The 19,070-nt window shown below is 36.0% G+C and overlaps 1 protein-coding gene across 1 annotated transcript; it reads left to right on the top strand.

The window, feature by feature from the left end:
• Positions 1–5,000: 5,000 nt before the first annotated feature.
• On the top strand, positions 5,001–18,583 carry LOC145683962 (uncharacterized). The gene is made up of 2 exons (XM_081755680.1): positions 5,001–5,134; positions 13,548–18,583. Exon 2 carries the CDS (start codon positions 13,578–13,580, stop codon positions 14,931–14,933), a length of 1,356 nt encoding a protein of 451 aa, XP_081611806.1. The 5' UTR covers positions 5,001–5,134; positions 13,548–13,577; the 3' UTR covers positions 14,934–18,583.
• Positions 18,584–19,070: the final 487 nt, after the last annotated feature.

A 19,070-nucleotide genomic window follows, 5' to 3' on the forward strand; every position in this document is an offset into this window, starting at 1 on the left:
ACTGAAACACGTCTTTAGTTATTTTAAATGAAAAGCCTAAATATCAAATTTCATGTCTTTGACTTCAACGAATTTCGAGATATGGCCATCCAATTATAACAAATTTAATCCTGCCCGTTTTTCTTCCGGCCTTTTGCCTTTCCGTCTAAGGTAAATACCAAAAAACTGTGCAATGCGTGTCTAATTATTTTAAATGACAAATGCAAATACCGAATTTCACGTCTCTAACTTAGGAGATTCCGAGATATGGACATCTTATTATAATATCTGTAATTCCCACCTCTTTTCCTGTTCGCCCTTTTTCTTCCCTTCTAGGTAAAAAAAAAAAAAATCGAAATACAGTAGGGACCTATTTGTCTATTATAATTATTTTAAATGGGAAGTCCATGTATGTACCAAACTTCATGTCGCTAACCTTCAAATATTCCGAGATATGGCCATTTTAAAATAATAATTGCCACCCCTCTTGCCCTTCTTACCCATCAAATTTTCAAATATCCCTCCTTATTGGGACCTTACAACATAAATCCTATGCACTGTTCAAATTTCAAGTTTCTAGCTTAACAATTTGGCTTGAGTGTTGATCAATCAGAGAGTCATTCAGAATGTCTTCTTTTACAAGTATAGATTACAATACGGAGTTACAGATTCATTACCTCCGGTTTCAGAATTGAATTTGCATAGTTTGGAAGGCACCGTAGATTTAGAATGTAGAACGACGTGCAGTTGTTCTTTTTCCCACTTGATCAGAGAAGTTGGCAGACGAAGGTTACGCTTGGTTACCTAATTATATCAGATCGTCTTAAATGTATTGAGTCTTTTGTGCACGAAATGGCGATAGTGTGCACGAGATAGCATGTTAGGTCTAACGTCATATGACAGCTGACCGTTGAAGCTAGAAAATGAGAAAAAAAAAGTGGTGGAATTCTTATAAAAAGACATAAAGTATTGAAACGTGAAGGTGAGTGTGCTTTTTGTGTTGTTTATGGGTAAAATATATTATCAGAATCAAGAGCCAAAAAAAAAAAAAGGTTCAGTAGCTATCGTTCTGGAAATGTCGATATGCAAGATATCCTAGCAGTGAGCTACCAATCACAACAAACGTGGTTAATATTCTGGTAAAAGTTGAGCAAGAACAAAATGTAAGCAGTCATGATCAGGACCCAGATTTTGTTGACAAGTCAACTTTTTTCTGTTACGCATAAGACAAGGCAAGTTGAAATAAAAACGATATTCATCAACTCTAGGTTCTAAAAATATATCTTTTTATGGTCAACATTTTGTCACTTTTGGCCGTTTTGAAGTTTTAGGTCATTTTTTAATATTTTATTGTAACTCTTAGGTCATTTATGATCTTTTTATTCTTTTTCTTCTACGTAAAGAAATCTTAAAATGAACACTGTTTACGGATTTGAAGAACACGAAGTTAAATGATCTCTTTTCCTGCTTTCTGACTATTGGGGTGGAAAAACTGCATTCCTAACAAGCTCATGAATACTAAGTTGTAGCTGGTTGACGATTAGTAGGGGTTGGTAGGTAGTGAAAGAGATGGGTTTGGGTTGTTGACCCCATAAGATATGATCAGGTGAATAACTAAAAATAAATTGGAAGGCGTTCAAAGATTTTAGACTTTTTTATCTATTATTCTCGTGTATACTGTCTACACTTGCGAAATTTGATTCCTAATTTCAAACTTGTACTGAACTTGTACTTCCTAGTTTCAACTCGCGAGTGAATTGACACTTTCAGTACTTACAATACAGTACAATGGACTGATCATTGAACACAAACATTTGATCAATGAGCTGCAGCAACTGAAACAAAACTTTTGAAAATGACAGAAATGATATTTAAAATCCAATAGATATTAAAAAAATGTCAATGTTTAACGAAGTAAAAGTTTTTAAAAACGCAAGTTTAAAGTCAATTTTTGTGAATTTTAGTGTCATTTTACAGGAATTTTAGTGTCATTTTATAGGTCACTTTTGAAAAAAGTTTAGGTCAACAAGATCCGGGCCCTGGTCATGATATAGTCAATGACCCAAAGATTCATCAACAAAGAAAGTTAAACCATTCGGAGAACGCTGGCTAGAAGAAGAAGCTCAAAGGTTGCAGTCGCATACGATATGACACAAAAATACATACTTGATCGAATACCTATCTGCAAATCTCTACTGAAATATAATGAATTCGAGCCATTTCTGAAGCTGTAGACCACAAATGATGAAAATTGAATAATTTACAATAACAGCGTGCTGAAAAGATCATGATGGAAGCGAGGAAAAGCTCTACAGTCTGTGACAAAGCCCACGTTAATGCTCAGGAAGGTTATGTTGTGGGTTTGGTGGAATTGAGAGAACATCGTGCATCACAAGCTACTATAACCGGACAGAACGATAGAGTCGGACCTGTACTGTCGACAATTAGCGCGGGTGAACCTAGTAATTCAAAAGAAACGGCCAGAGGTCAACAGAAAGAGTGTCGTGTACCACGCTGACAACACCAGACAACATACATCTTTATTTACACGTCAAAAAATGAGAGAAATTGGCTGGCAGGTTTTAATGCATCCATCCCATACCCCTTACTTTGCACCATCATACTATAGCTTGTTTCGATCTCTGCAGAACTCCCTGAATCATGTTACTATTTCAAAAGAGTCCTATGAATCTTTATTTTTTTTGGGGGGGGATCAAAAGATTCAATATATTTCTATAAAAAAAATTCTTGTAGGTTATATCTGGAGAACTGAATATAGTGTAACCAAACCCAAGCCAGGCACGTAGCCAAGGAGGGGGCAGGGGCTCCGGACCCCCCCCCCCTTCGAGACCAGGTATGAAAAAAATAAGGAAGAATGAAAAAAGTGAAATGAGAAAAAGAAGGATCGCGTTAGAAATTTTAAAAAATCAGGAAGCTTTTGGTTACTTGTATTACTTGAAATACATGGTGGCGAGGTGATCGAGATATTCTGGAAGAGTCAGGGAATTTGAAATTTCTAGAAAAGTTACGGAATTATCAGAATTTCTAGAATAGTTACGGAATTCTCAGAATTTCTGCTACTAGTCAGGGGGATTTCAAAGGAGATTTCAAGCTTCCGAAAATATAGTACCATTGTGTAACAACGTGGACATTTTTTTATCATAAATTTTCGTCATCGCATCCTTGCAGTATCAAACATGTTCTTTCAAAAACAATTTTCTACTGCTCTTTTAACCTGTCATTGGAACAGACAGTAGTTGACGAAGTAATAAAAACAAAAATTTATATGGATAGAAATTTCTATGAACATTTGATTCAACAGAGAAAGGAACGCAGATATTGTAATATATTTTACAAGACATTATTGAGCATGTACATTTTATAATAGTGAATATGTACTGTTTATAATAGTTGAGGTCATAATGAAAGGAAAATGTTATATTTGAATGAGCAGAGGAAGGATGTAAATATTGTAAAATCTTTTTCAGCACGTTTTTTTTTTTAATTATTTTACTCGAGATTTCTCATAGTTTATTAAAATACTTACCAACATATCCTCATTTTATTGCCCTAACAAACCAATATATGTTGATAGTAAAGTAGTTTAGATTGATCGAGTTCCTGGGCATTCAGAATTTCATGTCAACCCCCCCCCCCCGTTACGAAATCCTGGTTACACGAACCAATACATGTTCCAGTAAAATAGTTTAGAATGACCGAGCCCCTGTTGTGATGACCACAGTATTCCATGTCACGGACCCCCCCGTTACGAAATCCTGGTTACACGAACCAATACATGTTCCTGTAAAATAGTTTAGAATGACCGAGCCCCTGTTGTGATGACCACAGTATTCCATGTCACGGACCCCCCCCCCCTTCACGAATTCCTGGCTATGTGCCTGTCCAAGCTATCACTTAACTCAGTATGATGTGCTTATTCCGCAAAAATACGAAAACTTGATTTAGGGGCCATCAAAAAACTTTGTGGCCCCTGAGCAAAAAAATCCAATATATTTCATTTAATCAAAAATTTTCTTGTACGCCTTATATCTGGAGAAGGGGGCCGCGGTGGCTCAGTGGTAGAGCGTTTACCTCTGGTGCGTTGGGTCCCGAGTTCAATCCCAGCCCCCGCCAAGTGAACTTTGTGGTGGACAAACACCGTGTGCGTGGGTTTTCTCGGGGTTCTCCCGTTTCCTCCCACTTTCTTCATTCCACCATTTCATTCATTACTCATCATCACCGTCTCCTTTAGCCTAACCGGCATAAGCGTGGGACGTAAAACTCAAAGATTTCATTTCATTTCATTTCACATCTGAAGAACTACATATAGTGTAACCAAACTCAAAATATCACTTAACTCAATATGATGTGCTTATTCCGTAGAAAATGTGAAAACTCGATTTAAGGACCGTTCAAAAATTTTGTGATTCGTAATCCAAAAACGAATTATTGGCCAAGATCTCAATCTTTTGATCCATTTTTTATTTTCCTTTTTTTTTTTTTTTTTTTTTTGTTGTTGTTGTTAATCATAAACCATAGAAGTTCTAAGACAAGTTGATCATCATGTTGAAGGGAAAATGGCAGAGTATCGAACAAAATGGCGCACATTTGATTTAATAATGTAATTTTGAAATAAAAGTAAACGTACTCTCAATTTTGATCTTCAAATGGTCAACACTTTTTTAGACAAACTAATCAGGGAAGTGGACAGCTAAAAATTACATAATTATATATTTATGTATATATTTCACTAACAAACCAAAATGCTTTTATTTGTAGTCACTGTTCAAATATTTTAACAAGGATTATCTTGATGTTAAAGTTACCACGCAGGAGAAGTATGTTTGGTTGTCTTTGTTCTCTTCCTGTAACCGATAAACAATTTGTCAACCACCCACTCTTACCACAGATAGATAAAACATTTATCTCTTCAGAGTGTCTTTATCAAAAATAAGTCCTGATAATGTTTTAATAGCACAATCAGCATTGTACAAACTTGTTTTTGTTGTATTAGTATCAGAGTTTATTGTTAAGAAGATGCATTTATCTCTAAAGATAATTCCGCACAAGAACACTTGTAGTACAATAATTTTAAGTTCCGGATGCCACATCATTCCTAGAAAATGCACACAATTCAACGATGTGTAAATTGAAAGTAAGTATTTAATTATTATTATTATTATTGGTCTTTTGGGTAACTCAGTATTACTTGAATATTATTGAATTTGATTTTGAATATTATTGTATCATCTGTAAGGGTAGTTCAACTGAAATATTGGCTGGTATCACTGTAGAAACACTGTATGTTTGTATGGGATACCAAACAACATATTTCACCGATAGGATAGAGATGACAGTTCGAGAAAGTCTACGGAATTGGTTTCCAATTAAGTTTACCTGGCTCCCCTCTTCGTAAATCCTGCATACTTCACTCCACTCTTCTACCTAGGACAAAGGCAAAATGTCTTACATGTAGCTAGTGGCGTATTTAGGATTTTGTTTCGGGGGGTTATGCACAGTTTCCTGAGTGGTTTGGGTTTGGAAACCCCAGAGGTGACTGTTCTCACCCTTTAAAACACAAACATCATTGAAGAAGCAGTGGGGCAATTGCCCACCTGATGTTGAGAATTAAATATATTTTAATCGATTGTCTAAGAAAATAACGTGAAACTCGTATGTCGGTAGAGAATCTTACTCTACCAAGTAAATCTGAAATGGGAATATTCAGTTTTATCTGTGTACGTTTTTATCTGAAGAAAATGTTGCGACAAATTGAAGCTGAAGTATACTTATTGCAGTTTTAATGGCAAGAATTGCAGACTGGTGAATCTCACGTGATATGATAGACACAAAAATTTAGCTATGAATGTAACCTTTTGTACTATTCATAGAAGAAAAAGTAAGCATCCTCTTCGCCTACCTAATTTTCCTTGCAACTTATTCTCTCTTCTTGACTTTCTTTAATCCATATATATTTACTTTTCTTTATAACTAAACGATGTAAATACTCGTTTGCTATAATAACTAAAGTCCCGTTATATTGATATCCGTGCAAGTTGATGTGGAATGCAATTCTTACATGGAATGAAATTTGACAAATACAGTATTATTTCAGAACAAAGAGCAGAAGAAAATAGAAAATCAATGAAAGTCTCAGAAATGGTAAGAAGGATTATTGTTGTACGTGAAATACGAAAAACTAACAAATTTATTTGCGGAATGGGCCTGAGCTCGATAGCCCCCTAAATACGTCACTGCATGTAGCGTCTGTAAAGCTTGCTTAAACTAAATTGTAAATGGACATTACAAATGGTGTTTTATTCATAGTTTATTTTTGTGAGTGGCTTGCACCCCTATTGCTCGCTCTTCATGCCCAAAGATTGGGAACTACTGGGCTACAGATAAGCATTTCATTGTAGAGGAAGCTATCCCAAGTTGAGCAAATCTGTCTATATCCTCCGCAAAGGGAGATAAAAGTGTTGCTTGAACCATTCTTCCATATTATTAATAACTGCTTAATTGAAGATGAAATATGCTAGTCGTACGACAGATCTGAATTCAACTATAAGGCGAATTATTCAACAAAGCCTAGCAAAGTGATACAATATTCAATAGCATGTGTAAAGGGGCACTTTCCGGACTTTAATCCTCTTTAACAAGATATGTGAAAATCAACGTAAACAGATGTTACAATTAGAAGTCTTGAAATAATGTGAACCTGGAAACTTGATCCCTGCCCTTGGTGAGATTCTACATACACTACTGATAGTGTTCATGGTAGTTTTGGCAGAACGTGGGCGTGCGTTATCACACCTCGTAACGGTTATTCTTGTTATTTGTTTTTGACGGGTCTTCCAATTTTGTGAAAGGTGTCACAATAAGGTCGGCAGCATATTGACCGTAGTGTGGACAGCCAGTCTGAGGCAGAAGAGAAATGAACAGAGTAAGTAGCCTGTTTCATTGGCGGCACGTTGAAAAGAGATCGTATGCAATTAAGGAATAGGATTGGTGTCTCACTTGTAAGAGCGCACAACGGACGAAACCGTAGAAAGAATAGTAATTTGATACTTAGAAAAAACACTCACTGGAAGCTTATGCTATAGTCATGTGTTGACATTGAGTTTATCAAACACTTTATAATTCCCCAGTTGAAGCCTTCCTAGGTAACAACAAGGCTAATAATAGCTTGAAGTATACAAAGTTTATTATTATTATTATTATTATTATTATTATTATTATTATTATTATTATTATTATTATTATTAAAAAAAGGAAAGACTTCGCTATGCTAGTGTTCATATTGAGATAAAGGAAATATTCTGTAATATTCTTTATTAGTACGATTTACGTTATACAGATGTTGATTCACTTATATTGAGCCAAATTTGAATATGGCTTTTACCCAGGAAATTTCATGTTTCAACCACCTTGTGTTCGATCCGCAGGTCAGGTCTACTAACTATTCCCCGGCATAGGAGTTTCTATTGGAGGAGGCTGCGTTACAGCTTGACCATGGGTATTGCTTCCCCTTCCTCTTTACAGGCTCTTCACAAGCCGGTGACGGTGCGGACTAAATGAGAGGATAGATCTCGCTTCAGTCGTTTGAAAGCACAATAGCACTTTGGTTGTCGTCTACACTCCTGATAGGAATGTCAGAAAAGGAAATTGGCGAAATTCCAGTTTTCTGTTCCACACGGCGATAGAATTCCAATGATGTTTTCGCCGGTGCCTGGAAGCCTTGTTTTGGTGCAGTTAACCTTGTTCACGTCTTGTTCGTGCAGTGCTGGAATTTCATGCTGATACACTTCAGTTAGGACATGAGTCTAGTAGTCCGCAGCATTGATGTTGATGTCTCGCTCTACCTTTCGCAGACGCAGCTTCTCGTATAAGAGAAACCGACCACAATCATGAACCCTTTCAGAAAACGATTCTAGCTACTCGCGTCGGTGTGGTTAAGTCCACTATCCTGTGCAAGGATGTTATAAAATAGAGGATCTGCATATACAACAAAATCGTGAAGCCATACGTCACAGCTTCGCCACACCTACTCTGTCCACTCCGCGCCACTAAGATCGCAATGTTTCGAGCCAACAATTATGGCGGAAACGAGAGTAGTCAATCAGACGTGCCGGTTTAGACGATGCTCGGTTATTTTTTGGCTTCATTTAGTTCATATGATGAAGATACGTATGGGCACATCCTCTATTTTATAACGTCCTTGATCCTGTACCACATATTTCTGTATAATACGATTTACACTGGTATGACCAATACGAAAATTATGCACATGACATTTCTGGGAGGTGCGACGCCGTGAACTTAGCGTCGGAAAGGGCCACAATGAACCCCTCCCAGAATCTGTCTAGATTTGGCGGCGTCAGACTACGGTCGACCATACTGCTTAACTGCGTGACTAACGAGACACTGTTGATTGGCTCGTAACAATCTCACGACGATGGGTTATGTATGCACGGTACTGTTGCACATTGATCTCGGCTCAATATAAATGAATTAATCTCAGTACATAGTCTAAATTCATATGTTACAAATATAGGTAATCAATATCAAATACACCATTATATTGGAACAGGACTTGAGTTGTGTTTACACACACACATCCATCCCCCCCACCCCCACAGACACAATGTGGTCTGGTAACCGATAAACAGAAATTTAAGCCTAATGATGAGCTTAGGGTAAATGGAAAAGGACAACGGATGACAGCAAATTTCCCCTATCATTCCAATAGATTTCTTAGGAGTTACAATATTCACAACAATTGAATGAACCTCAACAGGTGAATATTCAAATTTTGTCCAAAAACAAACTATATTAATAGTTAGAGAATTGTTCATGCAATTCTTTTGGTTTTATTCGTTGTAACGTGCACTTAATTTTGCTTTTTAGGAACAAGCTCCCAACAATATAACTCTGTACAATGAATGTAACTAAAAACACAAAAGTGCACGGATTATTCTCTCAATATTGATCTAATTTGTCCTCGAAGGAAACTTGAACATAACATTCATCCTTTTAAGTTCATTAATTGTGTAGATTATTCGGCTGAGTTCAGATTTGAATCCGCTGGACTATTACCTGTGGCGTGAATTTGAAAAAAAGACTTGTAGTAAAAGTCCGCCCGTTGTTTAATCTCTAAAATGATCCGTTGTACTGGTACAAGCTATGAAGTAATTCCACTTAAAAATAGTGCGTGATATAAACCCGCGATCTGACTGTTTGTGATTTTCTATTAAGAATAAGAGAGGCCAATTTGAATGTTTTGTGTACTTCATGTTGTACTTTGATGAATAAATGTGAATTTACAGTATGGCAGAGTCCATTTGTTTAACCATCATTCTTTCTGCAGATGTGATCTTGTATATGAGGGGGAAAGGATGTATAACAGTATCAGATATTTTCCTATTTATTCATTTAAGTTTGCATTCGGTATTCTTGCTTAATATTCAATTAACACTTCTTTTCAAACAAGAGTTTCATTACCCCAAGTTTGAAAGTTAAGCCTATTTCTATACAAAACTGTTACATCAATATGATTAAATTAAATATGACATGTACTGTAAAGCAGAAAGTAAATTACAATCATTTCGTAGACTATCTTCCATTTCATTTATGGAATTAAAAACAAAGGAGCTACCGCCATATCCAGGCATATTTAAAAAAAGAAAAAAACTTGGTACTTATCTTTTTATAGAAGGATTAAAACAACTGATTTGGAATATTTTATAGAAGATTCCCTCTGCTCTTTTACTAGTAACTTGAATTCGGTTTACGGAACAGGACCACTCTCATTTCCCTTTTTTGAAGTGTGTTTGCGAATCATTGAATATTTCCTTTCTTTTCATTTCTCCGTCACTTACTCTCAGGGGATAAAATAAAATTAATTCTAGCTCTCCTAAGTGTTAACATTTCTAACTATTATTGAACTTGACAAGGGGTGGATTCAGGGGGGGGCGATCGGGACGATCGCTCCCCCCCAGAAGAGGAAACTTTCTTATTTTATATATAAATAAAATCCATCCCAGAGTTTGAAGCTCTTAAAAGTAGCTCTAAATAGCAGTATTACAACCCCCCAGAAGTCCGTCCTGGATCCGCTCCTGAACTTGACTGCTGGTGGATGTCCACTGACTGCATTCATTTGATGACAATACCCGAATATAAGAGTGATAGAATCTCTCCTTCTTGTGGTGAATGTTATTGGATGCCGCTGCAGCGCTTACGCAACCACAAATATAAACCGGTCTTTTTTAAGCGTTCTTTTATACGAATATTTGAATGACGCATCAATGTTGTCTTACCCTTAACATTTTGTCAGATTTGTCTGAACTGGTCTAAATTAATTTGTCAAATTATAACATTTCGTACATAATGATAGGTTTTCAGAGTTAAAACCTACTTCATTAACGCCATGTGTTAGAACAGGAATGAAAATCATGGTTTCACGGTTGCCCTTTGGATTAGTAAAGAAAAAAGAAAAAAACGGTAACTAACACCACATTAAATAACAACTCATCAAATAACTAATTAAGAGACGTTGGACGAAATCAACCGCAGTGCAGTAATCACGTCGAGTGTAACTCGACATCTGACTGTAAGGATAAAATTACTGTCAAGTCCCCATTCGACAAAACACTACAAAAGGTTAGGAGCAAAGCTGATTTTTCTCAAAGACTACTCTAACATTTCAAAACATTTTGGGGGTTTATAAAATAGCCGGTTACAAATTCATGGAAGCTATTGCAGGAGTCTCGCCTGATGAAATACTAATTCGACTAATTAAACAGAGAAATGATAGGTAGAATAATATGAATAATGCATTGATAATGCAATATAGCAATTCTTTCTAAGCGAATTCTGCTTGTAAAATGAAATGAAATGAAATCTTTGAGTTGTACGTCCCACGATTATGTCGGTTAGGCTAAAGGAGACGGTGATGATGAGTAATGAATGAAATAGTGGAATGAGGGATGTGGGAGGAAACGGGAGAACCCCGAGAAAACCCACGCACATGGTGTTTGTCCACCACAAAGTTCACTTGGCGGGGGCTGGGATCAAATCCGGGACCCCAAGCACCAGAGGTGAACGCTCTACCACTGAGCCACCGCGGCCCCATGCTTGTAAAATGAGCTGATTGGCATACGAGAAAAACATGCTGTTGAGGAAAAACATGCTGCTTTTCACTGCCTGTCTTTATGTATCTACCAAGTTACATAGGAAGGGTTGCTATTCGCCCCGGAAAATCCAGGACTGTCACGAAATCGAGTTGAGTTGAGTTGAGTTGATTTTGAGTTTTACATCCCGTTCAGCAGCGAGGCTATATGAGAGGTGGACCTACTGATTAACGTGGAATCCGAACCACATGAGCTCCCGCCGGGAATCGAACCCAGGTCTCCCACTCCAAAGGCGCGTGCGCTAACCGCTTAGCCACGGAGGAGCTCTCACGAAATCGAGATCTGCGTCCCAGAGTTACATAGGAAGGGTTGCCATTCTCCCTGGAAAATCCGAGACTGTCACGAAATCGAGATCTGTGTCTAAGTGTCCCAAAATTATTTCTCGGGATGCTTAAATGTCCCAGATTTCAGTGAACAAGAAAGGAAGGGGATATTATATTTTGCATTTTTTCACAGGATTAGGTATATAATTATTCTTTTCAGCTTCTGAGTATTGCAAATCAAAAGTTAAAAAAAAAACTTGAATGCATAAAACATGGATTTAATTAAGTTCACGATTTAACTGCTTTGACATTGAACGAAGCATTCGTTTTATTGGGACAGGAACAAAAGGTTTTACTGCTCAATCTTATTGTTAGCCTATCTTTAGTACCGACGTAAGCATACATGCGAGTTATTAATAGTGTAAGGTTTGATGTAAATATATCAAAGATGCACCACCCGAGCGTGACATACTGTCACGTGGTATTAACATGGGGATAAAGGTGAAATAAAACGAGCCCTGTGGGGCTTCCAACCCCCTTCGCACGCTGACGATCCCTTAGCTACATTTTGTAACACAAGTAAATCACTTTTTTTTAAAAAAAATCAATAAAGTTGTGTCTTCAAAATTAGGGATGCGCACGAGTCGAGACACACTTTGTAAAATTCGAGACGAGTCGAGACAAACGTGTTTCTCGACTCGAATTTTCAAGTCGATACACGAGTCGAGTCGAGACTGCTCGTAAAAATCTCGACCCGACTCGAATGTCTCGAAAATCTTTCTATAATTTTAATATTATTTTGAAGAAAGTATTCACTCAGAAACAGCCTTGAAATCAATTTCAGCTTTTATTACTTTAGAAACATACAGAACGCATAAACGTAATAGTTAATATTTCGAGATCAAGATTTAATTTTCAGCTCAATTCAGTTAATTAAAACTAATAATTGATGTCGTGATATTTGATTGTACTTTAAATATAATAATAATAATAATAATAATAATAATAATAATAATAATAATAATAATAATAATAATAATAATAATAAATGTAGTTTTACAAAACTATTATCCGTAGCCAATATGTAGTTTGTATCAAACTATTGCGATAAAGTAAACTTCATAAATTCTCTGAATGAGCAATTAGGAGTCTATATATAATAGTAATTTAGCATAGTTATAATTATTGCGTTTTCGTTCCCATGAACGCAATAGGGCTACATAACTCCTCATTATTCGCTTCCCTAACTATTTTGAGGCTTAAATATGTTGCAGCATATCATACTGACAATTAGGTAGGTAGTCATAATGTTCTGGCTGATGTGTGCGTATATTTTAACTCGTATATTTTGTCTCGACTCGAATTTCGAGACGTCTCGTCTCGAATTCGAGTAGAGTCGAGACAGAAACTGTCGAGTCGAGACGGATATATATTTTCGAGTCGAGACTCGAGTCGAGACAACATTTTCTCGAGACGAGTCGAGACAGGCTTAAATCTGGACTCGACTCGACTCGTGCGCATCCCTATGCAAAATGAACTAATTACTTGTACGTCACGACCGATGGTGCAACTTCAATGTAAATTTAACTACACCCTTATTTTTGGGATTTTAGTTTGTTAAAAATAACAGAAATACAGTAAAAAAATTCAACGAAAGAAATTCTTTGAAAACAATAAACGCCGCCAGAACATATCGCCAATGAATTTACCGTTCTAAATAAAAGATACAACACGAACAGACAAAACGTGTGAAACGAAACATCATACATTGAATGAGCTAAAACAGACTCTGGAAACCAAGAAACATAACACATCCTGAGAAATTAATTTAAAAAAAAAAAATTACCAGTCATCTGCTTATGTTTGCTTAACTAGGAAGAAGTTCTACTAAAATATCTAAAAATGTGATTACATAATACTTGAACAACTCTATCTAATGGAAGAAAGTAAATTAGCATATACCGCTTCTCTTCATTTTAAGTATTTTAAAGATCCTTGTAATTTAGTAGCGCCCGGATTTTTATTTTTGAAATATGACAACCTTATACATAGGGAATAATGATAATAATAAAGTATGTCAAATATTAACAAGACATAAAATGTGTTTCTTCCTTAGGCATGTTCATAGACGAAGAAGAAGTCCAGCATGCTTTCTGGATCTCTGATGAAATGGAGCTTCCTCATTCTTATCCATTCTACGTCTGTGATCATCAGCCATGAAGACTGTCTTTGGAACTGCACGTGCAACAGCTTGGGGACAGTACGAGCAGATTGCCAGAATTTAGGATTCACTAGCATACCAAATTTAATTAGTGACAACAAAGAGCATGAGGATAATGGCTTAATATCAAGTGTTACTAACCTAGTTTTATCACATAATCGGATAAGGAACGTGGAAGAATTTCAATTTCGTACATTTGTAAATATGTCCAATTTAGATTTATCTTACAATCACATAGAAACTATTCACCCTGAAGCCTTTTCATCAAATCATAAATTAAAACTTCTTTTCCTTAGTAATAACCCTATTAAAATTCCTGAAAATGGTCCATTTCTGAACGCACCTTCTTTAAAATACTTGAATCTCCGTGATTGTGCATTAAGCAAACTTCGTCCCTCCAGTTTTGATAAAATGCGAAACATATTTCACCTAGATATTTCTAATAATAATATAAGTGCATTAAATACAGAACTCTTAGAGTATCTAAAAGATCTTAAAAAGTTAAACATGTCTAATAATCCATGGATTTGTGGGGTTCATTATCAAACTTTTAAGCTACACTTTGATTCCGGAAATAGTTCGAATTGTGTACATGTAGATGTATCTAGTACTATTGAGATTACCATTCTTTCAACAGCCGAAACAACTACTAGAACCGACTCAAATAAAACAAATAACATTTCAAACACTGAAAATTCTCCCACAAAAGTAAAGAATTCTACGTCTGTGTGGAAATATGTAACCGAACATGCCAGTGTAGACGAAAGTAGTGATAATGTAAATTGTAGTGATCATTACTTATTACTAACAACAGTTCTACTTAGAGAAACCGAAACAGAATCGGAAGAATATACAAACACCTCAAGTATCGAAGAGACATATGATAAACAGGACGAAGAGATTTCCTTAATACCACATTGGCTTCTAGGAACGTTTCTGGGTAGTGTGAGTGTAGTTTTGGTTGTCGTTGCTGGAATAATCATATGGAAATTAAGAAAAAAGAAAGCGGGAGAGAATACTACGTCAGTGCATTATCGAAGTGCTCAAATGCGCAAATCACAGCTCAGTCTTAATTATGATGTGCCAAGAACCAGTAAATCTATACCTTATATTTTAGAAGAACCATTATATTCTTCAGTATATTCATTGGTAGAATACAATCCCATGATGCTATCGGACAGGGAGAGAGCTGCTCCTTTGCGAGATCTGGAAATATCCGAAGAAGATATACTTCACTTCGAATATCCTGCGTTATACGATTCACTGAATCTTGAAGCTTAAATATCAAAATGTTCGCTCACAAGAAACTTGTCATAGGACATTTACTATAGTCACTAATTTGCAGTTGTGAATAAACAATTAAAGTCATTTAGTTGATTACCCCAAATATTTACTAAAGAAAATAGCACAATATCTTTACTGAATTCACTGATATTACTACTCTTAACTCTACTGATTTCAGTATTGGAATGTAGTTTATTTTATTACAAAGCACAGATTGGTAGCATTAGCTCAAGGTACATTTTACATTACTTATAGTGCTAATGTTGAATGAACGCACCTATGATGTGCTATGAGGTACTTAGAGGATTTCCACTACTATTTTGAGACGGCAAAACAGGACTGTATGTGTAAATGATAAACACAATTTAAATTATTAGTTAACATGTATGTTGTCTCATTTTTACTGTGTTTGAGTGAGTGTTTGTGTTGCGAATATTTGATATGTAAATTTAAAGTATTAGACAATTTTTAGGATAATAGATTAACTGGATTATACCTAACATAGTTGATTATGACTAAAAATTACGAAGTTTAGTGCAGCTATTTTTGATGTACACACAATCTTGAATAACTGCATAACTTTTTGATTTTAAATTTCGATGATCGATTGCGACTAACAAGGGAAGTATGAATGAGCTCATATCGAAACCTACCCTAAAATTTCACTCAGAGAAAGGAAGTCCCACAGAAAGACCATACACAAAAAAGCAGTTGCGTTTTCGGAGTGGAATTAACCAAAATGGCAGATTGAAATGTCGCGTATCCATGTCGACAATTGCACAATACGTTCAGTACCACCCCTTGTAAACGGCCTGTTAATAATAAAAAGTCAATAACAACAATGTGGGCACATACTATACCTAAGGGGAAGTCGTACGGTAAGGTTAACCTTGACAGCAGCCATCTTGAAATCCACCATCTTGAATTCAGGTCAAGTTTTGTAAATAGGAATAAGACAATATGATACATGATTTTTGGCTAGAATTTAAGCAGAAAAACGATTGTAGCAATAGTTATTAGTGTTGTAAATCGCAGGTCAAAATATAAATGTGGGGTCATAATGGATTCATTGGTTTCTTTTTAAAAAATTGAAGACTGAAGCTCAATGTAAATTATTAACATTTCTCAACTTTTTTTTAAAGCAATGAAGCCATTATCATCCCACATTTATAAATACTATTTACTGTTTGAATACTTGGCTATGAATACATGACTATAGATTCGCATACACAATTTTTACATTTTGGGAGGGCGGGGGTTTAGCCACCCAACTCTCCAGCTTAGGATTCATTCCTAAAAGGGCAGTCCATACTCCAGATCAACTCAGTATTCATCAAGGCCCTTAAACATCATTCTCCAGGTGGGTCCTTGTACTCCCAGTCCGCCTCTGGCAATAAGCCTACTGAAAATTGAACAAAGACATCAATGAGATGAGATGTGGGGGTGTAATGCATTTATCTATTGAGATTTACAAAGAAGTTGACTCTATGCAGAGCCGTAGCAACAAAATACAACGCAAGGAGCGAAGTAGAATTCGGCGCCCCAACATTCACCTTACCAAGCTTTTCTTTTCTTTTTTTTTTTTTTTTTTTTTTTTTTTACACTACGCTGAATTCTTATGAAGCTTCTTGGACAGATCATTCCAACAGTCAAAAGCGATCAGTGTCTATTCTTTTACAAATAAGAGCTGTTTTCATGAGCACTATTTTGGACTTTCTGTTAAACTTGACAAAACTACTTTTGGTTGTCTACAGGTCCAATTGGAGAACAGTTTTGGAAATTTACAAATATTTACAATGTTTCATACTATCGATAAGAAATGAAATTTCAATACATTAGAAACTATTTTTTTAAGTGTTGGAAAGAGGTGACAGTATTAATTTCCAGTAATAATTGTAAACTTTTGTAATAATTTTATTCTGTATGTGACCACACAAATAGCTTTTCAATTTCGATTCTTTTATGGTTAAAAAAAAATATTTTGTGAAATTTAACGGAAATTCAGTAGCCTTCCTTGTGAGTTTCTCAATATTGATCAATGGAGATGAATAATATGTTTAATATTTGTATTTAAAATTCAAAATATAGTTTGGCTACTGCATATGTTTGAAATTATATTAACTACTTAATTTCTTAATGAATGAAAGTTCTGATGAAAGTGCTGAATTTCAGGTTACTTATTACTAATATATTAAAAAAAACACTAATACACACACATATATATACGAGGAGCGGTCAATAAATTTTTGTCCTTACTATAAAGGGGTTGAGGGAGAAGGGTCAAATGTAGTCACCCAGCAAAGTAACTCATTTCTGCAACTGGTCTTTCAGCTTCCACAACTCCTCTTTGTAGAAAGTGTTACATTGGCTGGGAAACCAGTGCTCCACTGCAGCAATGATCTCCTCATCTGAAGAAAAATGCCGTCCTTTCAAAGACTGTTTCAGTTTTAGAAACAATAAATATGACAGCACGAGGTCAGGTGAATATGGAGGATGGGGAATTAATTGGTACTCTAGACGTTGAACAGGATTAATTGTTTCGTGGACTTTGTGGGTTGGAGCATTGTCAACTAACAGGTGAACACCTTTGGTGAGGATGCCACGGCACTTTTCTTTTCGGCGAAGGTTTTCCAGCAGACCTCTGTAATATGTTCCAGTCACACTATGCCCTAATTTAGGTAATGCGTAAGAATAACGCCCTTACAATCCCAAAAGACTGAAATTAAAACCTTCTTAACAGGAGGCTGCACACGGGCCTTTTTAGGGGGGCGGGAGAATGTGTTTCCACTGTTTAGTCATCACTTTAGTCTCTGAGTCAAAATGATATACCCAACATTCATCAATTGTCACAAGACGATTGAAAATGTCGTTCTCATTGGGTATACAGAGACCCACTTCCGATGCACAATCAGCGCTTTGCTGTTTTTGAAAAGGAGTGAGTAACTTGGGAACTCACCGTGCGGACACTTTGGATAGGTGCATATGATCATGTAAGATAATGGATACTGAGCCATGGGAAATATTCAACTCATTAACAATGGTATTTATGATTATTCGTCTGTCGTCCATCACTACGAGTTCCACTTTCCGAATAATGTCTTCATCAATCACCAAACACGGTCTTCCCTCTCTAGATTCGTCCTCCAAACTCATCCGTCCACATTTCATTTATCTCATCCATGTTTTAATAGTCTTTAAAGATGGGCACTTTTCACCATGAACAGTTTTCATCTCTGCATAGATGTCCTTGGCTTTCATCCCCTTTAGATGGAGGAACTTTATGACCGCGAGATGTCCCACGTTTGCCACTTCTACACTTTCACTTTTTCCAGACGTCATATCTTCAACAGTTTTGAACCTAGAAGCATAAAATTTACACATTAATCAAATCAGAGGTTGCTGCATTTCGTACACAATTTGCATACAAATAGCTGAAACATTTTGATACGAGGGCAACAATATATTGACCACCCCTCGTACATATACGTATAATATATATATATATATATGTATGTAGATAGATAAAATATCACACAACTAGGTACGCATGCACAAAACATATCCTGGCAATACAAGTAATTGATTTAGAAATGATCCCAATCAATTCCTTCAAATTGGAAGCACTTCATATGGCAATGGAATAAAAAAAAATCACTGGTAGTGACCAGTCTTTGAAAAGACGAAATTCCTTGGGTTAAGTTCTGACTCCTTAAGCCCCTATTCTACAATTCCTTCAAGTTTGAAAATGTTATTATCACCTTTGTTTACCTTCATTTTTAATATCTCCGCGCAAACAGCAGGTTGCATGTGCTTGCGTGTCTCTTCACTACTTTCATTCTCATAACTTCATTCTCAACGTCGTGATTAATCTGATTGGGTAGAAAAGCATGATTAACTAAGCAAACTTATTACCATCAAAACGCCGAACAGGTATTTTAGACTTTGACCGTTTCTGATTTTTAAAACGCTGATGCGTACACTATAAGTAATTACTCGGCACCTTGCATATCAAATCGTCATTAACAAATAATATATAATAATTTCCTTTAAGCAATAAGTAAAAACTCGTTGTGACTCTTATTGAAACGTTTGGGTTGTGAGCGAAGCGAGCAAGAAAATTTTTACCAAATCTAT

This window comes from Thermobia domestica, chromosome 4 (genome assembly GCF_964235325.1).
Source record: "Thermobia domestica chromosome 4, izTheDome1.hap1.1, whole genome shotgun sequence".
Lineage (NCBI taxonomy): Eukaryota > Metazoa > Arthropoda > Insecta > Zygentoma > Lepismatidae > Thermobia > Thermobia domestica.

What these genes read in the sequence shown, in the direction of transcription:
- LOC145683962 (XM_081755680.1), top strand. Translation starts at nt 13,578, where the DNA reads ATGCTTTCTGGATCTCTGATGAAATGGAGCTTCCTCATTCTTATCCAT.